The sequence below is a fragment of the Takifugu flavidus genome, chromosome 20, assembly GCF_003711565.1.
Source record: "Takifugu flavidus isolate HTHZ2018 chromosome 20, ASM371156v2, whole genome shotgun sequence".
In the NCBI taxonomy this organism is placed as follows: Eukaryota; Metazoa; Chordata; class Actinopteri; order Tetraodontiformes; family Tetraodontidae; genus Takifugu; species Takifugu flavidus.
In genome coordinates, this window is record NC_079539.1 from 5,283,727 (window position 1) to 5,307,798 (window position 24,072).

Sequence of the window (24,072 nt, forward strand, 5' to 3'; positions counted from 1 at the left end):
CCGGCCCGCTCTGGTGTAGAGCCTCAGCTTGTTTGCTCTTTGGAGGATATAAGATCAGTGAGCAGAGGTTCTCAGGTGTCTCAATTATCACCCCTATGATGGCCCTCGCCATCAGTTTCCTGTCTTTTGAATGTAAGACATGCTAACGTTGAACATGCCCAGGCACTAAATAATGAGAAAAAAGTATTACAGATCAAACACATCTAACCTCCAGTGGCAGGAAAGCAAACTCAGTAGTCACAGATCATTTTAATATTGGTGCGAAAGCTTCTTGAATAAGCTACAGATTTATCGCTACATGCCTCTATTTGTATATCTGATACATTTAGAATGAAAGGAAAGAAGGGCACAGTTCTGGGCCGTCCTGCATGATGCCTGCATAAACGATAAAGTCAGAGGTGTTATTTGTCCTTCCCCCATACCTAAAAGTGTGAACAACACAGGAAAGGGGCCCTAGTTCACAAGCATGTGAGAGATGGAACAACTGCTACACGCCTCCCCAACACAAATCCAGAAATACAGTCTCAGCAAATGACTGAAAAAAAAGTAAATTAGATTTGCTGCCCCACTAAGCAGAGTTCAAGGTCTTCGGAACGGGATGTTGCTTGATTTTGGCCGAGGTCTTCAGCAGAGCAGCAGGCCATGCAGCAGGCTCACAAAGGAGCACTGAACCAACCCACAATAGATGAAAGAATGGGTCGAGGTTGCACAGTTGGAGGCTTTTCCTCAGCTCTGTGCTTCGCTAACAACCCATGACCATCCCTGTCTGTTTATCCGCTTATGCTAACCCTAAAACTTTTATATCACTTACCCAAACGCTGCAGCCCAGAAGCAAAGATGGTGGAGGTGCTGATCCCTCCTGGTGTGCCCAGGAACTTTGACTCACATGACTTTAGTTGGGAGAAATTAGGGGAAATAGTGCATGAGTGGAGTAAACATGAAAACATCAAATTTTCGGTTATGTTTCCAGATTGGAGGGAAGACATAATGTGAAGTCTCCATCCAAAGAAATTACAATCCTGGAGGGATTGGGGAAGATTCTTGTGCATATGTGTGAACACAAAGAGTGAGAATGTTCCCTAAGAGGGGAGATATTCATGATATTCATTCAACCAGAGATTTCACTGATGAGATTAGCTCTGGTTAAGGGGTCTGGGGGTGTGGAATGTAAACAAGACGCAAACAAGAGAAGTCTTCAGAAGATCCACCACCCAGACACCCCCCACTCCCATGCTGTCATTACTATCACACCTCAATTAATCCCCCCCTCTCCCAGAAGATGGACCACATGTTATCTTTGTCTATGAGTCTGTTTGTATTAGAAGCGTTGAAAAGTTCAGACGGTCGTTTGAAGGCTGAATAATCCCTTAATGTGTTTTAGTAAAAGAAAAAGACTTGTTTTTCTGCCAACACAAATGACCAAACTACACAGTTAAAGCTAAAAGCTTGTGCTCAGTATCTTAATAATGCAAGCAGCAACAGATTGTTGGCTGTTGCATCGTCCGCTCACACGTGTGTGGAACTCATCACTGCTGTTTATTTTATGGATGTTACTGTTAATCCACCTCGTAGTCCGGGAAGGTTTTTATCTTGATCTGATCAATGGTGGGTTGGGCGGCATGTGTGAAAGGAATCGTGTATGTATACGAATGAAAGTGTTAGGAACGTCCCAAGAGTCTGCTGTTACAGGGGAATCCAACAAATCTGTTGTCGTTGAGTGAAATCTGGACGTATGTATCCAAGCAGATGCTGGGATCCGCTCCATTAACCCCCTCCAGTTCCATATTTGTTACAGATCGGTTCAGAGTGAAGTGAATGTTAAGACACTCCAAATTAACCCTGAGAGTGACAGAAGCAGCATCAGCTGTCAGCGGTATCACTTTCCATCCAAATGGTATGGATGGCAGTTTGACAACTGCCACCCTGACCTTGCTTCTCTAAAACACTCTCCCAAGACTCACCAGATTCTCCAGGGCAGGTGGGATGAGATTACCAACATTCGGAACCTCCCATCACTCTCTAAAAACGCAACCATCTGCCGTGAAGTATACACACGGCGCTATGCTCCCTGCACCAATACATTAGGAACCCGTGTGTATGGTTTCCAGGGGGGAAGGGGTTATATTTTAAGGCAGTGCTGGTGTCGCTCTCATGTGTCACCTTGTGTCCGTGCAGCAGGTGACAAGTCCTCCAGAAAATGCTGAGTGGCTTATTAGTTAATTGGTGAGTCATGACTTTAAAGTAGCAGAGGTAAGCCACATTCTGTCCCCTCCACACTCAAAAATGGCGTCCTTGTGACTACGATCGCTGGTCAGTTAGTGTAATAGGGTAACAGTGAATTTAATTTGCAATAATATAGTTGTTACATAGGAGCTTATCAGTTTATTTTGTTTTTCCACATGTTCAGTTGTGTTTTCTGATCATTCAAAAATGATAGTTAAGGTGGAAAACGCAGTGATAGGATCCGGAAGGCAGCTAGTAAGTGAAAGTAGCTGTCAGGTCAGGCTGATCACCGCTGACATAGATGTCATCCACAAACTTTCAATCCAAGCCAGATCTTCTGTCTTCGCATTAAATGGGTATCTGATATATGGCCGAGGCTACTGTTTCAAACCAAGGCCAAGTGTAGAGGGGGAGATGGAGGGATGGGTCCTCAGGGGGGTGCTCCGGGGTGTGTGAAGCAGTGGCCTGCATGCCGTCGGCCAGCCGCTCGAGGGGGGAGGCACACGGTGCCAACAGCTGCCATGGTGAAACGCTAACCCCTCTAAATGCTCAGTCCAGTAAACAGCGTCGGGCTGGACACATGCCAGTGGGGGAGCCAGGGTGAGGAGTGGGTGAAGAAGGTGAATGGGGCGACACAGCTGACGCCGTGGAGAAAGGGGAGTTGACCCCTGTGAAATGGCTTATTAAAGTGCGGCGGTCACCATTATGGGGGGCCAGCACGGCGAAAGATAGTGAGAGAAATTCAAAACCCTCTTTGGCAAACAGAGCCCTGTGCCAGCCACAAGCCTGAAGACAGGAGATACTTTTATTCGGTGTATTTACAGAACCAGAACACACTGACAGATGCTCTTATTTTCCTACCCAAAGCCGAGAAGCATGCAGAGTTATTTTTTACTGTCAGCTGCATAATGACGATGGTCTGAGCTTGGTGTTGGTTCCCCTTTACAGTGTATTCACACCCAATTATGACCTATTTCCCCTTTTAAATTGATAAACGAGGAGCATGCTGGAAAACCTGCCTCAGCCAATGGAGTTAATGATGTTCCCATGCTCTGGGACCGGCGAGGGAGTGGCAGAAGCAGATGGGACATCTTCTGTCTCTCCTACCTTAATCCTCTCCTTCGAATGCTTGTAAAACAATCCATCCTTCACTCAGGAAAACATTACTTCCCATATCTTCCACCAAGAAAACAATATTATCCCCATAATTTCATCCCCTCCTCACAGATGGTTGAATGTGATACAGGCCTGATACAATAATTTAATTAAGGCTCTTCTATTATTTGATTTTATTTCCACTATGCAAATTAGATTTAAAAAGTTGAATTCAAGGTTAACATTTATATATTAGTGTTTTTCATTTTTAGTAAATACGAATCTAAATAAATAAATATGAACATGCAATTCAATTTTCTAAACCCAAAATCAACAATAACAGGACTCGTGTCCGTGCAGCATACAGCTGCAAATTGTAAATTAATGCATAAAAATGCAATCTAGAGTAATTTCCCAGTGGAACGTGTAGTTCAGTAAGCACACATGAGGATTTGACTATAGATGAAGTATGAGCGATGCTCTGATGACAGATCGGCCTAATCTTTGCATCATGTGGTGTTTGCAGTCAGGCTCACACCTGCCCTGTATCACTCTATTAACCACGACTGTTGGGAGGAGAGGTGGAGAAGATAGTGGAAACACCACGAGTGTGCACGGAAGGACTGGGTCTGTGTGCTCAAATAATCTCCTAACTGCTATCAGCTCCATCAAACATCTGCCAAACTCCTGTGATTACAATCATATGCACCCTTGCAAAAATGAACTCACTCTGGGGGTTCTTGTGTGCTGACCCTGTGCTATTAGCAGACCGCAGAGCTGGGGTGTATTCAGGCGCTTATCGGGCGTTTAGACAGCGGTTAACCAAACATGAACCACTCACCAGGCTTTCCTGTAAACATTGCTTTAATGACGGGGTAGGTGGTGTCTCTAAGGACAAACATGGCGGTGCATCCACAATGTGCCCACAGGAAGCACACGGCGAAGGCCACAGATATCACTGTTTGACCTTACATGAAAGGTAGCGTGACAGAGAGACCTGCAGCATCACCGTGGGAAACAGATGCTGCTTTTCATTGAGAAATTCCAACGGACTATGGTTATTTTATCCTATTTGACCACATTTCTTGTTTTATAGGTTCAATATCAATGACGGAATCCTTCCTGTTAACTGTTCAGGAGTTGCAGCCATCGTGCAGTATGGCACACCAATGAAGTTATAAATAAAGCTATTTGTGAAAAATAAGCCAAAAAAAAAAAAATCCAAAACCAAACCAACCTTTCAAGCATAATCGGAAAATGTTTGTTCTAACCTGTCCGCTGGCCCAACATCGTCGGGAAGTTGGGCGGGGAGGTTTCGGTTAACAAGTCTGAGCAGTAGTACGTGTGTGTGCGTATGTTTGTGTGTGCATGTGTGTGTGTCGGACTTAATCCGTACTCTTATTCTGCATCAGTGTCTTTTTGTTATTATGTTTGACACATTGTAACCAGGAGGACATATGTACCTACATAGTTTCATTTCCTATTTATATCAGACCAAAGGATTTTTACAGATGCACTGCTTAACAACACAAAAGTCTCCAATCAGTAAAGAACTCTTCCCTTCGGCTTGAAATAGGTCAGTTGGCCTTCCCTGGGGTTTCTTGACGATGTTAACCCTCTCATCCGAGAGTTCTGAAGAACTGATGGAGCCTCTTCAAGAAACCATATCCAGTGAGCTATTTCAAGATGAAGACTGATGTATGAGCTGGTTAAGTATGTAGGCTACCTAGTTACATAGGCTACGTAGGTAACTCAATAGCGCCCTCCAGTGACCACAAGCAATCTTAACAATGTGTTCCACTCAAAATTGATTTTATTATATCATTATTTTAATCGCAAATAAAATATTCGCAAAATTTGTATATAATGTAAAGTTTTGTATTCTTATGCATATTGGACAGCTATTAGTTTTACAAATATCACATGCCTTATACTCGCCAATGGTTAGCAGTTTATCAATGTTTAGAAAGATGTACATCTAAAATGTAGATTTTTCTGTAAAATACTGTAAATGACAGACAGATAGATAGATAGATAGATAGATAGATAGATAGATAGATAGATAGATAGATAGATAGATAGATAGATAGATAGATAGATGTGACCTTTGACAAGCCCCGCCCCTAATGACGTGATTTTTGTTTGGCCCGTGACGCTGCTTGTACACGTAGCCTAGTAGGATGTGTTCATTGAAGATGGTGGCGGTGTGTCAGACTCAGTGTCCTGCATATTTGTAAGCGTTTCCTTCTATTTGTAATCATTTCCTACATCGGGTAAGCGTGAATATATGCTTTTGTTGACAATGTTTTGTCGTGAATGCCTTTTGGTCATGTTTTCATTAGGCGTGTAACTGTTGCTCCTGTAGTGAGTGTACGCTAAATAACCCAGTAATGCTAACACCAGTGCTAACGCTAGCAGACCGGACCCAGCCAGGGAACCTTTAAATTATTCTCGACGAGCAGCCGGTGACATGTAACTGCCCGCTTGTCCGTGCTGAACACGAACACAAGATACATCTGGCCTTTATTTGCGGTCTTCGTAAGCCGTGATTTCAAGCCGAACCGGCTAACTTCAGCTATTAGTGTTTTGCTGAGTATGGCGTTTAGGACGTTATAACTTAGCGTTACCGTTAGCGAACACTGGACATTTCCTCTTTTTCATGTGTAGCATTAACCTGTCGCGACGCAGCCAGGTGGCCTTTAATGTTTAGCATAGCTTTTAGCGTGTTAACTTTGTGGATATGCTTCCTATTAGAACGTCGTCAACGCTAACATTAGCATGCGGGATCGCAGTGGTTTCTAACGTATTTAGAACCAGGGGCGCTTAAAAGGTCCGGTTTCACGTTGGTTGGAATGAACAATAATTGGCCGCTTGCCTAATGCAACTTTCTGATACCGACAGTTTACCAATAATTCAAACGTTAAGTGACGTTTCGCGTTAGCTTTACAGCACTTCCCATGTATTTATCTGTGCTTTCTGCATAACTTAATAACAGGGAACAAAAAAGCAAAGTAAGTTATGTATCAGAATGGCAATAAATAACTAACTCCCCACTCTATTGCTCTAGTTGTCAATAGTTTATAATTGGACACATACGAGCTTAATCATAAAAATGTAAATAGAGGTTGTGAAAGTGTTGTTTGTCTTTTTGCCAGCAAATGAACTGAAACTTGCAGGAAATATTGATAATGGAAGGAAGCGCTTTTTAAAGTTTGGTTCTGTAGATTCTGGAGGGAGTTTGACCCTTGGTCATCCAAAGGTCTTCCGTGATGAGCCAGGGGCTTTGTTCATCACTATATGTACATCAACCTTGCAATTCTACTGCTTATATAATTGCCACTGAGAGTATAATGCAGCTGTTAATGGAAAATAATTTATGTTTCTCCTTAATTTGGATTAGTATTTCAACAATGTTTATTTTCCATCTTTTTCATACTTGCAAGGGCTTGCTACATTTGTCATGTAGATATTGCCACGTTGTACTAGGATCACAGACCAGTCCACAAATAAAGGTGTGGTGAACATCATCAGACACACGTGTAGCTTTTTGTTCACCTCTCCCCCTTTACTTTTCTTTCAGCATAGTCTGACTTAAGACTTCAGTGAAATCTACAAGTGGGAATTGGTTTTCAGACCTGCTTTCACTGCAGCCATGCAGCCCCCTCCCCGAAACACACCTCCAGGGGGCTCTGGCCCTCCTCCCTCTGGTCCCAATATGTTTAGGAGGACTAGACCTCCAAAGCATCCTGCAGCAGCTCAACCCACGATGCCACCAGTGACCCACCCAATGACAGACCCTTTTGCCTTTGTTAGAGCACCCCCTCCCATGCCTGCAGGTGGTCCAACAATACCCAGCAGCACGCCTTTGCAAGCCCTGCCTAATAACGCACAGTCCCAGGCTCACACAGGGTTGCCTTTGCAACCACTCAGCCCCCCATCGGCTCTCCCTGGCTCTGCATCATCATCTCTTCCAGGCATGACCCTGTTTAATCCGCAAGGTGCAGCATCTTTGCCCGTTCACCCAGACCCTCCCACAGGGGCTGAACAGAGTTATTTCAATTCAAGAGACCAGATACCACCCGCACCCTCCGAGCCACCACAGGCAGCCTCAGGACCCATACCATCTCAGACGGCATTTAACCATGAATTTCAAGAACGACCTTCTCAGCCTCTGCCTTTCCAGCCAATGGTTCCCCCGTACCCCTCTTCTCAGTGGACTCCTGATCACGGAAGTCGTCCACCATCAGTTCAGAACTATTTCCAGCCTACGAATGACCCTCCGCCTTTTGATTTACCCCCACAAAATCAAATGTTCCCTGCCAACAACCAAGTTGCCCATCACGGCGCTCTCGCTCCTTCAGTGCAGCCTGGACATCCACACATCCAGGGCCCCATTCCTCTCCAGAATCCTGCAAACACCTTGAATACCCAATGGCCTGATCCTAATACACCACATCCTCATCATCCTCATCATCATAATCCACCTTTTCAAGCCCAGGGCTACTTCAGTCAGAGCTCTGCCCCCCAGGAACCATGGTTCAACCAACCTCCATCAGACTCAGGCTACCATCAAATGGGAAAAAGCACGGCTCCTCCTCAGCCGGACATTGGTGCAGCTCAGCACATGTCCAACCTGGGGCCGGATATTGCCTCAGGCCCTTCGCTGGGGCCGTATCCCCATGAGGCTAGTGCACTCTCAATGTTTTTCAAAGATGATGTGGAAAATGAAGAAACACTGGCTGGAGAGAGGAGTCAAGTTAACGGTGGTTCTGGATCAGTTCCCCATCACGTTCACCAACAACCAATTTGCAGCCAGGGAGATGACCAGCCACCTCCTCCACTAGAACATTCACACCCACAGTACATGAATGATGGTAATTATGCCTCACAAGGATCCACTCAGAAACCCAGCGATACACAGGATCGTCATGCAGAAAATCTGGAGTACGTCCCCAACCAAGAAGTGTTACCCAGTGAAACCCACTGCACTCCTGCTGCCACATCAGTGGAGCAGTTTGAGACGGGGCCTAACCTGGAGACCCCAGATTCTGTCTCCAGACCAATGCGATCTGCTAGTGTGTCATCCAACTATAGCAATATTAGCCACGGAAGTGGAACTGCCACTCGCCGCCACCAGGGAGTAGCAGGTACTTTCATTCAGCAGGAAAGTCCACGTCTCTCTGATGAAGCTACTGTGTCTCCTGCATCTGGGCGTTATTTTGAGCAGATTGATACGTCTCCAGCCGGAGTAAGTTGCTCTCAGCAGAGCTCCTTGGAGCAAATGTGGCCTTCTACACCTAGCCCTCCAAAGCCAACAGGTAACTTTCAAGCCAGTGCCAACAGCTCGTTTGAACCTGTGCGCTCACATGGTGTCGGCGTGCGCCCGCCTGAAGTAGATAAGGCCAAAATGGAAGCAGAAGGGGGGGTAGATTCTGCTCCTGGAAACCTGGAGCAGCCACCAGATAATATGGAAAATATTTATGGCTCAGGACATTCTCTGCCTGTTGCTAGCGGCACTGTGTCGCTTTCGACAAACCCTGTAGTCCATTCCCACTCTAGACCTTCATCACGTGCATTTGGGGCCAGTCGGCCATGCGAGAGCCCTGCCACTACTCTGTGGGCTCAAAACGATCCTGCTAGTTTGAGCACAAACATCGTCCTCGCTCCTGCTGCTCCCACCATTCTTGCCCCATTACGAGAGCCCAGCACAGATGTCATCCAACCTCCAGAGGACGGTCCTTTGGACCTCCAGCCCTTGCAGAGAGCCCAGCAAATGTCACAGCAACATTTAGAGAACTTAGAAAATCCACCTAAGGTGAGTGAGGCTGATCTGAACGACACTCAAGGCAATCTGGGGTATGCTTCTCTGCTTGTATCTGAATCACTTCAGCAACCTGTTTTAATTGCCCCACCCGTGTCCACTTATAGTGTAATTCCTTCCAATACATCACCTCCAACAGCTGCTCAGATTAGCAAGAGGGAATCTACTCCACCTGTGAGAACTCAAGGACAGGCTGCAAGTACATCTCAGTCAGCTTTGGTAACCTCTAGCCAGAATCCACTGTTTGTAGCAGGACCAATCGGCGTTAGCTCTGTAACTTCTAAGCAGGGTCCACTTAATCTGACTCGTAACGGCATGGAAGCAAAGTCAGACCTCACAGCTCTGCCACAGCCTCAGACAACCCACCCTCCTCTTTCATTAGGGGGTGACAGTCACTCTTCTCTCCAACTTAATTCAGCGGCTTCTCTTTTGACTGCGCCTCTCTCCAATCACAACCAGCGATCAAATTACGAACTGCTTGATTTTTCAATGCACCAATCACAACCTCAAATCCAAGCACCTGGCCCTCCTCCCTCTCTACATGAATCTCCGCAGTCTACTAATGGATTTTACCTGCAGGTCACCAAAGATGCTCAGCAGGGGATAAAAGTGGCAGAGAATCTCTCTGCCCACACCACATCTACATCATCTACCCCACAGACAATATCAGGCTCCCAAGCAGCTGGAGGTACCCAGCCGCAAGCTGAACCACCAACAGCTCCAGAACCGAGTGCATTGCAGGGAGAAAATACTTTTCCTCCTGTTGCAGTGAGTGGATTACAACCCCCCCAGGTCCAATATCCAGCTCCAGCACCTATGCCTGCTCCAGGTATTTCAGCTCCTCCTGGGCCTCCTCTGGGGAGTACTGTTCCTCCTGGGACTGCTGCTCCTCCTGGGCCTGCCACAGGGAATGCTGCTCCTTTTTGGCCTGGACCAGGGAACGCTGCTCCTCTTGGGCCTCATCCAGCTATTACTGCTCCTCCTGAGCCTGCCATAGGGGCTGCTGCTCCTCCTGGGCCTCCTCCAGGTAGCATTGTTCCTCCTAGGCCTGCTGCAACTCCTGGGCCTGCCACAGGGAGTGCTGCTCCTACTGCTGATGTACATCCTGCTGCTCCTCGAGGACCAGTATCTTCAGGAGGTTCCCAGTCAGGTCCTGCAGAGCCTCCTCGACCACCTTCCTCTGCAGGCAGTCAGCACGGTTATGGCCCTCCTCATCCATCCCACGGGCAACCGTATGGGGGTTACTATTATGGAGAGTATCTGGATAGCAGAGCATCTTACCCTTCTGGTCAGTATCCTCCACCGCCTGTGGATTTGAGAGCACAGCAGTATTATCAGGTATTTCAAGTGTTTTTTCTACCTTTTTGAAAAAGATGAAGTAAAATGCATTCAAAAAATGTGCTCGATCGTCTGCTTAATGGATGATGTATTCTCTATTGTGTTTATTTCTCAGGATGGGCAATACAGGAGCAGAGCAGATGGATGGTACGGGAGATATGAAGGGCATCCCGCAGCCTATCGTGATCAGAACTATCAATACAGAGAGCCTCAGCCAGAGAGACCCAGTTCTAGAACCAGTCAGTACTCTGACAGGCCGTCTTCAAGGTTAGAATCATTTGAAGATGTACAATTTCATGCAATTTTACGTGTGCTACCTGGCATCTGATATAAAATGTTTAAAAGAAAGGCCCCCGTCACCCTTATAGATTGTATCTTGGGCCTGACCATTTTATAATTTTTTCTCTTTTACAGACAAGGCTATCAAGATGATTACAACAGAGCAAAACGTACTGCTTATAATGATTATTATGCAGATTATAAGCACTATGACTATGCAGGTATGAGCCAGTGAACAGCAGTTATTTCTTGTTTTACATGACCCACAGTTAACTGAAGTTCTGTCTCTTATTTTCTGTGGGTAGGATACAATTATGGACAGTATGACCCACGGCACAGGGGTTACTATGATCAGGCGTATTGGTCGTATGATGATGCTTACAGGGCAAGAGACTACTATAATCATCAAATGTACCCTCCCAGGTAAGCAAAGAAAATTTTTCCATCCCACGTTACAAACGATAGCTAAAGAATACTGTTCCATATGCATGTACTTTCAAATGTCCTTGCAGGAAAGAAGGCTATGATGATCAATGGCAATATTATCCTGGTTACGACAGCAGTTTTGATGATGACTACCGGCGCCGTGGAGACATTTATAACGATGATTTTGACCGCCGCAGTGTTCACAGTGAGCAGTCGGCACACAGTGTGCACAGCTCTCACAGCCAACACAGCAGAAGGAGTAGCTTTAGCTCCCGATCGCAGCAGGTACACGTCCATAATTTATTGCTATAACATGTTACGAGTAGTTATAGTCACAATTTTATTTTTACTTTGCTCTCAAAGCTGTTAATCTTAGTATTTTATTTTAATATATTTTTTATAAGTTATTATTTCTGGTTGTTTCCTCCCGTTTCAGAGCCAGGTATATAGGAGCCAGCCTGATTTGGTGTCCGCGGTCTATGACACCACGTCATCGACACTGGCTGTGGACTACTCTTATGGGCAGTACCCAGCCCAGAATGATGTTTCCCAGAACTACTATGGCTATCCTGAGTACAATGCAGACAGCACCTGGACCGCCCCTGAGCAGCGTAAGATGAAGCAATTATGAAGTAGCAATAGAATTGAATGTATTCTTGTCAAGAAGAATTTAAACCAGTTGAGATGAGAGGGTGTAAACTTCTGTTATTAATCTCACTGTTTGACTTGTGTGTGCCTTTCAGCGCCTCCTCGTCCTGCGACCCCAGAGAAGTTCACCATGCCCCACTGTTGTGCCCGTTTTGGACCCGGTGGTCATTTGGTCCAGGTTTTGCCCAATCTCCCTTCAGCTGGGCAGCCTGCCCTTGTTGATATCCACAGCATGGAGGTATGTTTGCAATTGATTTTTTTTTTTTTTCCTATTTATCCATTTTCCCTGTAGTGTAGTAGTGACACCGTTTTAACCACGGATTGTGGATGATTATTGATTTTCTTGTGTAATGATCAAGAATATAGAACAAAGCGCAAATATGATTTTTTTTTTGGCGGTTTGGATCCTAGTTTTCTTTTTTATCAGTAATGGTAGACACTCAAAGCTACATAGATCATGTCTGTATTTGCAGGTCATGCTGCAGGACACCCCAGAGCAGTCAGAATTACGATCCTTCCCTGGTCCTCTTGTTAGGTAGGTGTAAAAGAAATGTTTCTGGCATATGTGAGAGCTAATATGTTCCTAATCTTGTGTCCTGTCCATTAGGGAGGAGACCCATAAGGTGGATGTCATAAAGTTCTCCCAGAACAAAGCACTGGAGTGCGCACGTGACAATAATCTTTTGGACAGGGACTCTGCCCGACTGCTGTGGGACTTTATTGTGCTGCTTTGTAGACAGAATGGGGTAAGATTGTAGAGCTATCTGATAGTAAATGACACGAAGCACGTTTTTATGAATATGTCACAAAATACACATAACTTTGCTCAAAATATTATTACAGAATCATTGAGATGTGTATTCTCTCTTTGTTAAGACTGTGGTGGGCACGGATATTGCTGACCTCTTGCTGAAGGAGCACCGTTCCGTTTGGCTTCCGGGCAAAAGTCCAAACGAAGCCAATTTGATTGATTTTAACAACGAACCTCTGGCCAGAGCCGAAGAAGAACCAGGAGCCGGTCCACTTTCCCTCCTGTCTGACACCTTCATGACTGTCCCAGAGAACGTTGGCAAAGAAACGGAGCGCTTCCGAGAGCTATTGCTGTTTGGACGAAAGAAAGTAAATAAATCTTGCTTTCATTGAATAATAATAAACACTATGTCATGAAATTTGAGGTGACTGATATATTTTTATAAAAAGGATGCTCTCGAAGCAGCTATGAAAGCAGGACTTTGGGGCCACGCCCTGTTGTTGGCCAGTAAAATGGACAACAGAACACATGCGCGTGTCATGACTAGGTAAGTATGATGAAGGTGAATCTTTATTCCTTGACCCACATATATTTCTGCAATATTAAATGGATCTGTCTTTGTGTAGATTTGCCAACAGTTTGCCCATCAATGACCCTCTCCAGACAGTGTATCAGCTGATGTCGGGGAGGATGCCTGCATCTGCCACTGTATGTATTGCGTCTTCACTTAACTGTAAAACTCGTCCCCTCTCTATAAAAGTGGCATCAGCAGTGTCCTTTTTGCATTTTAGACAATATAAATAAATAATTTTATGTTTGTAGTGCTGTGGAGAGGAGAAGTGGGGTGACTGGCGCCCTCATCTGGCTATGGTGCTGTCCAACCTCACACACACTCTAGATCTGGATACCCGTACAATCACCACCATGGGGGACACTCTGGGTATGAATACATCTCGCCTGAAGCTTCTGAGGGGATTTTGTTTATATGTCACGGCGTCCCACTCTGACTGCATGCGCTCATCTCCGTTGCAGCTTCTAAGGGGCTACTTGATGCTGCACATTTCTGCTACTTGATGGCCCAAGTTGGTCTGGGAGTTTTCACAAAGAAGAGCACCAAGATGGTTCTGATTGGCTCCAACCACAGGTTAGAAATAGAGAGAGAGAGAGCTTGTGTGATCACGGGTGGCTCTTTTAGACCACGCATCAACCACAGCTTTTCATTTTCACTGCAGCTTGCCCTTCTTCCAATTTGCAACCAATGAAGCCATCCAGAGGACTGAGGCCTATGAGTATGCTCAGTCTCTGGGATCTCAGCCATGCTCTTTACCAAATTTCCAGGTAGGGATTTTTCTCAACATTTGTCACATCCAAACTTTCATTGTACTGTGTATGGACTAACTAGAAAGATCTGTAATCCCCTCACTTGTTATATTTAGAAAAATCTGTCTTCCTTTCATCAAAGTAACTCATCCGCAGAGATGGTCGACGGCCTTTTTTCCCCTACCACTGAGGAAGAACACGGTTCTCTTTGTCTGTTGTTAGGTGTTCAAGTTTATCTACGCCTGCCGCTTGGCTGAATCAGGTCTCAGTGCGCAGGCTTTCCACTACTGTGAAGTTGTTTCTAGGACCGTCCTCATGCACCCAGGGTACTACTCTCCTTTTTTCATCAGCCAAATCATACAGGTAAGCGCTTTCTCATCTGCCTCTCAGATGTGGTTATAGGTTGTACACAGGTAGGTTGACATTTCAGATTATTTAACAATATTGATTTCAACAGATGTCTGAAAAGCTCAGATTCTTTGATCCACAACTGAAGGAGAAACCAGAGCAGGAGTTGTTTAATGAGCCTGAATGGCTGATGGAGCTCAGACAGCTGGATGGACAAATCAGGGTAAGGAGGGAGAGAAGGAATTGTAGTTGCTTTAGTATTATGCTTGTTTTCTGTCAGGTATTGAAATAATTTTTCCATCTTCCAAATTTAGAAGTTGTCATTTCATTTACTCTATCCTGCTGTTTTTAGACTGGGGTCATTCAGTACAATGAGGAAAGGGCGACTCCTACACAGTTTGGCTCCAGCAGCCCCAGTTCTGAGTTGGATGAGCAAGGCCCACCTGAACCAAACACCATCCCCACAGATGTTGATGGCCCCACACCTGATAATCCATTAATGAGTTCATTACTACCTGGGCCTCCACCACAGGGAGTCCAACTGATGCCTCCTGGTATGTGAAATGATTCAGTTGATCTACTTCTCCAGATTCTAAATTCATATGTACCAAATCCAATCTTTTTATCTCCTTTCAGCTCCCACTTCCATCCTCCAAGATGGGATGACCATTTCTCAGCCTGATGTTCCCCAATTCTACCCTGTACCCCCTAGTTGTCCACCAGGACACATCCCCATGTCAGGCTACCCATCTCAGGATCACTGCTTCGCCCCTCCTCCCTTTCAGCCTCAACCAGAACATTCAGAGATGTATCCAGGATCTCATCCGTGCCCTCCGTCTTACCATGCAGGCCAGATCCCACCACACATGCCCCCTCAGGTGCCGCACTCACCAGCAGAGATGCATCACTCTACATCACCAATCCACCAGCATATGCCCCCTTCTCCTGGGCATATGCCCTCTGTGGATCAGCTGGCCCATACTCCCTTAGAGATATCCTCCCCACGCAGAAGCTCCTTCACACAGCAGAAGGACCTCTATGACCAAATGGCTCACATGGTCAGTGTTTGGTCATCGGAAAATCCAGAATTCATTCAGCAACGCTGCAGTTCTGCATCAATTTCTTTGGATTTATTTGTTTTTGCCTCCTATAAAATTTAAAGTTTTGCTTTGTCCTTGGTGCTGCAGGGTCCTGGGAGGAGGTCGAGGACTACTTCACAATCTTCAGGTTATTTGGTGAGTGGTATTTAAGCATTATTATTTAACTATTCTGTCAACATTGTACACAAGACACAGTCTCGCCAATAAATCCATTAAATAATAGAATATTTTAAAATGCCATATGGTAGTTTAAAAAACTAGACTGTCTGATAGGAATTATGCTGGTCTACAGGTTTCGGGACGTCGCTCACGCACCACGTCTGAATCATCCACTCACTCTGGTGGAAGAGAAAGGAGCAATTCTGCTATCAAGCAGGTCTCCCCACCTCCGCCTTCAATTCCAGAACAGCCTCCTAAAGAAGAACCCAAAAAAACAAAGAGAGACTCCCCGAAAAAGGTTCATATTCACACAACAGCGTTTGAAAATAGTTCATCTTCTGTGTTCACCTCAGGATCTGTGTATTTTTCTTGGCTTTGTTAAAGGGAGGAGGTGGCGGCGGCTGGTTTAAAAATTTGTTCTGGAAGGGGAAGAATGAGGCTCACTTACCAGATGACAAAAACAAATCTGTAAGTCACAGTAATTAAATCTGAAAGTCTTGCTGTTGTACATTTTCTGGTTACAGAAATACTGATCTTGTGGTGCTAAAAGGGCTGTACATTTTCGATTGATAGATTGTTTGGGATGAGCAGAAGCAGAAATGGGTTGACCAGAACGAGCCTGAAGAGGAGGTCTGTGCTGCAAAATATTTGATTTATACCGAGCGAACAAAATAGGCAGTTCGGTTGATGTTTTCTCTTTTACTGACAGAGTAAACCCCCTCCACCACCACCCTCTGGCTTCCCCAGCATGCCACAAATGCCTGGACCTGCGGGACCTGGAGCACCATCGAGCAGCGGTCCTCCTGTCAACATGTTCTCCAGGAAAGCAGGTGAGATGAGTCTTAATGGGTAAAGCCACTTAATCGGATTTGATTCCAAATGAAAGACTCAGTTGTTCTGTTTCTTTCCACTTACATTTATTCATTTCTCCACAGGCACAAGGCATAAATATGTGGATGTCCTGAATCCAAACAAACCTGCTAACTCTGGATTAGCACCTAACCCTGCAGATATCTTTGCTCCTTTGGCACCAATGCAAATGCCTGCAAACCTGTTTGTGCCTAGTTCAGGTGCCTGCCAACAATATGAGTTGTGACTTTATTCTAAAACCTTCAACTTCCACCAGTAATAAGGTTCCATTTTAAAGAAGAGTGACTGTATTGTATTCTGTTGCGTTTTGTGCCGTAGCGCCTGATGATCATCAACCTCTAGAGGGCAGTGAAGGTGGAAATCCAGAGCAGAATTCACCAAATGCAATGGGTGCTCCACAGGTACTCCTCTTCATATCAGCAAATCTGCTATGTGGCTTTTAGGTGATATTGGAGTTTGTGTTAACTAGTCCCTCTTCTGTTTAGATGTTCAACCCAACATTGCTTCCACCTGCCCCTGAGGTTCCTGCAGTGCCTGACGGCTCCCAGTCCGGAGAGGTAAGACAAGCTGTAAGCCTCTGGTGTAGTCCCCATCATGCTACTACTAAAATCATGACGCTTGGCACCTTAACAGTCACTGCAGATTGCTTGTTTATGTGAATGGAAGCTAATTTTAGAGGGAATTTAAAAGGACACGAAGCATGCATCAACTAAAATATTCTTTCCATAATCATGCTGAAAGCTGTCTTGTTAAGTATAAAATCTGAATAATTACCTCCATGTTGTTTTTAAATGGTGTATTTTTTTTTCTTTTTTAACTGGTGGAACAAAATCTAATCCAGTGCATGGGAGATTGTTAATATGGGTTCATCGTGTGTTTTGTTCTCTATTCTTTATTTCCCTTCTACTGTCTTTAGCTCTCGCGTTCTAGCTCAATGAGCTCTTTATCACGCGAAGTGAGTCAGCATTTAAACCAGGTACCTCTGGCAGGGCCATGAAAGGCCCACTCACACCCACGCCTGCCACCCGCCCCAGCTCACCGCCTCATTGTTCGCACTCACCATCCACCCAGCTCCAGATGTGTGCCTGCTCACCTGCCTGCTGTCTCCAGCATTTCTCACTGGACTCAAATGGGCAAATCCACAAATTTAAATAAATCATAACCTGGAAAATCTATCTTTAGCTATTAGCACTTCTGTTGATCTGTCATTGATGCAGTCAGAGTGCATGACAGCCATGCACTCTGACTGCTGGATTTGCACATTTGTGTACATTATATCGACCAGAGGGAGAATCTCAACATAATTATTTTGATCTGCAGTTCCCTCTAATGTCACCCACAAAATTGATACTGGTGAAGAAATAGTTTGCCATTGATTGGATGGACAAAAATGCTGATTACTGTGTTAGCATTAAGCTATCATGACTCTGCTCTCAATAGAGCTTTTTTAAAAAGATGATAGTGAGTCTTAGAACAGAGTAAATCATGTTTGAGACAGCTGCGTGATGATCTCTGCTTGTTGCCAGTGCAAAGACACAGCTTCAGTAACCAATCATGTAGCTTGCATGTTTACTAAACTGTCCAGCAGTGGTTTGAGATGCTGCCTCACCATCACCCACCTCATCTTCACCTCTCTCACATATGGACTTCACACCAGTGTGTGGCACAGGAAGACCAGTGTCTCATATAAATGATGGGATGGTGACCGTTGAATGGTGTTTGTCTTTTGCAGAGTCAACCTGCCCAGGGAACTGGAGGCATCACCTTTTATAACCCAGCCCAGTTTACACAGGTGACACTGTTACGGCCATTTTATTGTTTTGAGAGAACTCTGTTTGATTTACCACCACTTACTGTTTTTTTTTAAACTGCATTTCCTCAGACAAGTGCAGCACCTGGAGGGGGGCAGCGCTCGGGTCGATTGGGTGGCCAACGGCAGTACCCAGTGTTGAAATAAAGGCCATCTTGCAGAGATAAATTGTAAAGACTTGTCGGATTCAGTGATATCCTATAAATAGAACTAAGTGAAGCACATGGACAAACTGCTCTGACTAAAGGAATCTTCGGTTTGCTTGCGCAGAAGAAAAGAATGATGAGTCTTCATGATGTTTGTCATTAACCACTCTGTTATTTTTAGTTTATTGTCCCTGGTCTCTTTTAACAGGCACGGAATTATGTGTAAACCCACTTCCTGCATCCAGTCCAACAAATAACACGTGGCTATACAATGCATTTTACTACAGATGTATTCGAATAGCCAACACTGCTTTCATGCACAAATGGTGTAAGAGAATGCATAATTTGATGAAGAATAAGCGTTAGCAGTTTAGCTTCCCTTTACAGTAACAGGACAAGCGTCCCGAGCTCTGTTTTAGGTCTCCTTTTATGTGTGAATTCCAAAATTCCCTGTTTGATTAGCTGTATGTGATTGACGGGAGGAAAGGTACATGTGACTGCAGCCTGATCCTCCACAAGGGAGGCTTTAGTGACACAGGAGGAACGCTCTTCTGGCCCCAAAATCAGGGATCAGATACCTACGTTGTTAAGTTGCCGCTCCTCTCAGATATTTATTAAAATGTCCTCTTGGTTCATCGATAACATTTGAGTGTTTCAGCCACGTGCAACTTAAATTCGTCCTCCTGTCACTGAAGTAAAAGTTGGTCTCCAGAACTGCAGGAATTTGGACTGAAACTGCATTTTAACCGTCGCTCAAAGAAAATCTATCCAAATATTTGTATATCAGATTGTATTTATGAGATGTAGGCTTAATGTGTGTGCGTGCCTGTGTGAATGGAGAGCATTTAATTTTTGTTCCGATTAGGTTTGAAAATGACTTCTGATCCATCAGATGATGCCGATCCATATTACTATTTGTATTGGCCGCTTCTGCAGACAAATAAAACGTAAAACTGAAAAAGGATGCCCGATTGTACTTTGAATACTCTTCTGTTGATTTTAACACATTTTTAACCCAAATGTTTCTGAATTTTGTAGTTGCTGGATTGGTAATGGTCCATTTTGCGTTTCAGATAATTGTTTTTTCAAAATGTTTAGAATTTATTGTGTAAAAATCTTAATGGTAAAAAGGTATATAGAAAAAAATGTAAACAAAATAGTAATAAAGTTATTTTTGCAGGCTGTTGCACTTTTAGAGGCGTGTTATTGTTTTATTCTGAAGAAAAATCTTTGAAGTAGCATTAATTTAAAATTTTAAAGATTAGTTCAGGTACCTTCATCCACATATGCAAAACAACTACAATAAACTACTAAATAACATAATCACAATAACACTGATAGTTATATATGTACATGGAAAAGCTTATTAAAGTGTTGGCTCAAACAGAAATACCCTTTATTTGGATTCATATATTAACTATTTTCATTGTAATGAAATTCTGTATATTACACTAAAATATTTGCATTGGAAATTTGCAAGCACACAAATAACAGCCAACCTGACGGGTAGATGCAAATATGGAAGCCACAAGTGTTTTAGTGTAATGTTTAACAGTCTGCTAACATGCAAAGGTCTGCTAAAGATTGATGGTAAGGGAAGGGGCTCCTCTATAAATCAAGACTATTTAAATAATTCGTTGCAGCGCTTATTACATCCTCCAGAGGGCGTTACGGGGACGGGCCAGGTCCGCCTTCATTCCTCTTTATACAAGTGTTGTTCCAAGTCTGCGTTATTATCTGTATTAATTCATCATAAATTTCTTATATTATTTGGCTGTTCTCCTGTCTTCTTTGCAAAGAGAAGGGGGTCATTTTTGATTGTTGAGAGCCGCTCGTGCTTTCCGAACAGCCACATCCAGCATTTTACGGTCGCAGATCAGCTGTTGCAGAGCAGTATGGTCCATCTCCAGTAGCATCCCTACAAACATGGATGTGCGGGAGCAACCTTAAACATTCATTCAGAGAAGATTCTGCATATCTGTTGAGCGTCAATTCACCTGTTATGTCATTTGCATGAAGGGGATCCAGTTCTTCCACCAGTGAGAAGACCTTATCTCCAAGTCTCTCTCTGTCTTCAGCATCAGATGAGTCACTAACATCCGTTTCCTCTATGCTCTGCCTGGAAGGATGCATGAAGATTATTCCATAACACTGCTGTAACTCATCAAGATATATTTCTTTCTTCTCTCATTTCAAGTTACTTACTCTTTAAGTATCCTCAAAGCAGAGTTCACCTGTTCTTCCATCAGTTTAGGATCAGAGAGAAGCCTTAAAACTGCATCTTTGTGCTGCTCCAGAAGCATTCCTGGAAAAATGGGACACATGCTTACAGCAAGAACAATAATGTCCTGAACACAAAACAGGACAGATGCTGGTTATACGTCTCACTGACTTTGTTTATAGAGCAGGTAATTGTGTTTGCATGTGGTGACTTACCTGTGATTTTCTGAGAGTGGCCAGTGTTGTAAACATCCACCAACTCAAACAGCTGCTCCCCCAGAGAGTCAGAAGACGCTGACACATCGTCCTCATCCTTGCATGGTACCTTGCTATAAAGAAAGAGTGCTGACATTCTAATATATTCCACCATAAATGTGGTTGCCAGTAGCTAATGCTGATTTTTGACCCAACTAAATTTAAGACAACCAAATTTCAAGGATTAGTTTTTGTCTGGTTGAATGTATCGATACCTGGACTTGGACTCTTGGGACCCCTGCAAGGCTCTGAGTGCTTTCTCCACAGCAGTTGTCAGTGTGGCCTCATCCTGCAGCATCTGATTCACTACAGGCGCTGGCAGCTCCAACAACATACCTGTAACACATTCACAGGTTTGGTTGACTTTGTTTTTAATTTACGGGAAAAGTAAGAACTATTTTATTTTGGAACTATTAATATCACAGGAAATCAGCATTCATTTTCTCACCAGTAAGTTTTCCAGCATCGTCTTTGTGTTTTGGGTAAATAATAGTATATAATTGCTCTCCGAGTGTCTCCAAGTCTTCACGATCATCCATGATTCACTCACATCAAAAAGCGCTTGCATATAGTATGTTGCACATTAAACATTTTAGACATTCCCCGAAATAAACTGATTCGAATTTTAAAAAAAACTACCTTACAGTATAAAATGCTTTAGACGCTCCCATAATTGTATTCATTATAGATGTGTTCTCCCAGTGCATTCATCTAAAATCTAAATTAAATTGTATGTTAAATATCTGACATTTTTTGTGGCGCTGGTAAACACCGGGCGCGTACTAATGACGTCAGTCGCGTCACAGACACAGCACTTCGTAGCTTTGTGGACGTATTCCTCCGCTGGACTCGTTGAAAAGTAGTAACCCTCAAACATTACAGTGAAGATTCATTGTTTTATTACAAAGTTATTTTAAAAACCATTTACTTATATTTCAAAAATTATTTGTATGCATCTTAATGTGAAATTATTTCCATTCGATGCTAAATTTGTAATGCATTAGTGCGCAATAATCTCCGACAAAGGTTCCGTGAAACGGTTTCCGCTCTCTCTGGTCCTTTTCCTCCGCTAAAAGGTAACGTGGTCGCTTCGGCAGCTAATAGCTGGTTACAAAACTATATTTGTGGTGCATCACCAACGTCCATATAGGCACATAAAGTATGTTTATATGGTTTAACACTTTTGTTTACATAGTAGGTGTCGATAACGTATATTCATATTATATAAATGAAACAATCCATGTCGTTTCGTCGCCCGGTGCTAGGCCTCGACGGGCTGTATGATTCGCCTCCTGCTAACTTAGCAGTAGATGTTGCTATTGACCGAGCGCTGTTTTTGAAACGTGTTCGCTCATATAATAAATGTACATGTTCTCAAACGCTACCATCATGCGAGCAACTACTCTGCGAATCAAATCAATTTACACGTTATTAAGATGGCAGCATGTGTGGAGGCTGTTGCTCCAATTATGTCTGTCACTATATAGACCCACTTGTAGCGTGGGTGAAGTTTAACAACGTGTCTTGTGTACAGGTTCGTCATGTCGTCCCATTTGCAGTGGATGGTCATCAGGAACTGCTCCAGTTTCCTCATCAAGAGGAATGGACAGACTTACAGCACTGTGAGTAATTGTATTCTTGCTCTTCTTCCTGTATGCTGGAATTTAGTTGGTGGAATGCATTTTTCTATATTCCAATGATAATCAGCACAGTTACGGCTGCGACTCCAGCATATCTGAATCGAATCTCTTGATGTGACAGGAGCCCAACAACCTAAAGGCAAGGAACTCTTTCCGCTTCAATGGTTTGGTGCACAAGAAGACTGTTGGTGTTCAGCCAGCAGCTGATGGCAAAGGAGTTGTTGTCGTGCTGAAGAAGCGTAGAGGTAAATATCGTTTGTCACATCCATCTAACCTATGAATGCACACATTGTAAATAATTTCCAAGCAATCTGCGCTTTAAACATGATACTGTTATTACAGAAAATGTAGAGGCCACACATTCTCGACAGATTTCAAGCGTAGTTTGTCCTTATTCTGTACGCCAAATTTTTTTCAAAGTTTTTCCCCAGCGCCACTTAAGGAGGTGATTAATGCTTTGGTACTTGACATTTTGATTTATTAATTACAACAAAGCTTTTGTGATCTCACATGTGTGTCTGATTTGCTTAAATAAGTCTGGTCGGAGCAAGAAATCTGTGTTTGCCCAATACTAAGGATAATTTTCAGTGAAGATTAAGCTGGAACGTTTGTTGCACAGGTCAGAACAAGCCTGCTACCTCTTACGAGAAAATCACTATCAACAAGAACTCCCGTGCCACCCTCAGCAGCCTGAGGCACATCATTAGCAAGAACAGATACAGGAAGGACCTGCGCATGGTGAGTGATTTACACCAGAGAAAAGTGTTCTTCAGAGCTCTTGCAAAGCCAACACAAGCTATTCTTGTTTCTCCAGGCTGCCCTGCGACGTGCCAGCGCTATTTTGAAGAGCCAGAAACCTGTTGTGGTCAAGAAGAAGCGCACCAGAGCTGCCAAGACAGCATAAACTGAAATGCATGATAAATAAAGGCTTCATGTTTTGGGAAAAAAAAAGCACTGTTGTCCTTCATCTTGCTCCATTTTTACTATTTTGGGTCTTTTCTTTTGCAATTATGCAGAATTAAAAGGTACCACCACCAACAGGTGCACTTTATTTGGTGGCATTTCTACATCATGACTTCAGCCTGTTAGATCCGACGCTGCTATAAACATCCAGGCTCAGCGACAGATTCTTTCTACCTCTGAAGCAAAATCAAATATTTTAAGTTCTCCACAAGACATCTTTATTCAAATTCTCTTATTTGTTGATGATAACGGAGCTGAAAGCATCCTGCTTATAACAATACGATACTGTTAACCTGCACTTTTCAACCGAGTTTGCATCTCTCCTGTGTGGATGATGCGTGTTTGCTTCTACATGTTTGCGGCATTGTTTTTTCCCACATTTATCGTTTGTTTTAGGTTTGATCCCCGTCTTTATTGAAGCAAGCAGGCTGGCTTCTGCCGTGTGATCACCGATGCAGAAATATTGGATGGATTTTAAAGCAGCCGATTGGCAGATTTCCACCCACAGTGTTGGATCGAGGGGGGGGGACATTTGTCTCCTCCCCTGGAGTTTGAGCCGATGGGGTCGACTGCGCTGATCATCCCTGTCACACGAAGGATTTGGGCTCCGTTCCTGGAATCTGACCGTGATGGGTCTGAGGCCGCATCTTTTCTTCCTCC

The 24,072-nt window shown here is 43.9% G+C and overlaps 3 protein-coding genes across 4 annotated transcripts; 2 read left to right on the top strand and 1 right to left on the bottom strand.

Annotated features, from left to right (window-relative positions):
* The first annotated feature begins 5,479 nt into the window (after positions 1-5,479).
* Positions 5,480-19,298, top strand: sec16a (SEC16 homolog A, endoplasmic reticulum export factor). Its single transcript, XM_057018732.1, has 31 exons — positions 5,480-5,591; positions 6,899-10,477; positions 10,593-10,744; positions 10,892-10,977; positions 11,062-11,179; positions 11,269-11,467; positions 11,619-11,793; positions 11,926-12,068; positions 12,304-12,365; positions 12,438-12,576; positions 12,707-12,949; positions 13,031-13,128; positions 13,208-13,289; positions 13,404-13,521; positions 13,614-13,725; positions 13,814-13,919; positions 14,124-14,264; positions 14,359-14,472; positions 14,602-14,803; positions 14,886-15,307; positions 15,437-15,484; positions 15,642-15,806; positions 15,893-15,976; positions 16,082-16,138; positions 16,218-16,338; positions 16,444-16,578; positions 16,697-16,779; positions 16,864-16,935; positions 17,295-17,354; positions 18,111-18,170; positions 18,261-19,298. The coding sequence occupies exons 2-31, from the start codon at positions 6,971-6,973 to the stop codon at positions 18,333-18,335; spliced, it is 7,179 nt and encodes a 2,392-aa protein (XP_056874712.1). The 5' UTR covers positions 5,480-5,591; positions 6,899-6,970; the 3' UTR covers positions 18,336-19,298.
* A 410-nt stretch (positions 19,299-19,708) lies between these two features.
* LOC130517111 (uncharacterized) lies at positions 19,709-21,608 on the bottom strand. Its single transcript, XM_057018749.1, has 6 exons — positions 21,258-21,608; positions 21,025-21,145; positions 20,771-20,883; positions 20,540-20,639; positions 20,332-20,453; positions 19,709-20,252 (listed from the first exon to the last, which is right to left on the bottom strand). Exons 1-6 carry the CDS (start codon positions 21,346-21,348, stop codon positions 20,143-20,145), a joined length of 657 nt encoding a protein of 218 aa, XP_056874729.1. The 5' UTR covers positions 21,349-21,608; the 3' UTR covers positions 19,709-20,142.
* A 231-nt stretch (positions 21,609-21,839) lies between these two features.
* On the top strand, positions 21,840-23,400 carry rpl28 (ribosomal protein L28). 2 transcript variants are annotated; one of them, XM_057018750.1, is made up of 5 exons: positions 21,840-21,885; positions 22,344-22,431; positions 22,571-22,694; positions 23,069-23,187; positions 23,264-23,400. In XM_057018750.1, the coding sequence occupies exons 2-5, from the start codon at positions 22,351-22,353 to the stop codon at positions 23,351-23,353; spliced, it is 414 nt and encodes a 137-aa protein (XP_056874730.1). In that variant the 5' UTR covers positions 21,840-21,885; positions 22,344-22,350; the 3' UTR covers positions 23,354-23,400. The 2 variants fall into 2 exon arrangements, with proteins under 2 accessions (XP_056874730.1, XP_056874731.1); XM_057018751.1 differs by lacking the exon at positions 21,840-21,885 and adding an exon at positions 21,886-21,968.
* Positions 23,401-24,072: the final 672 nt, after the last annotated feature.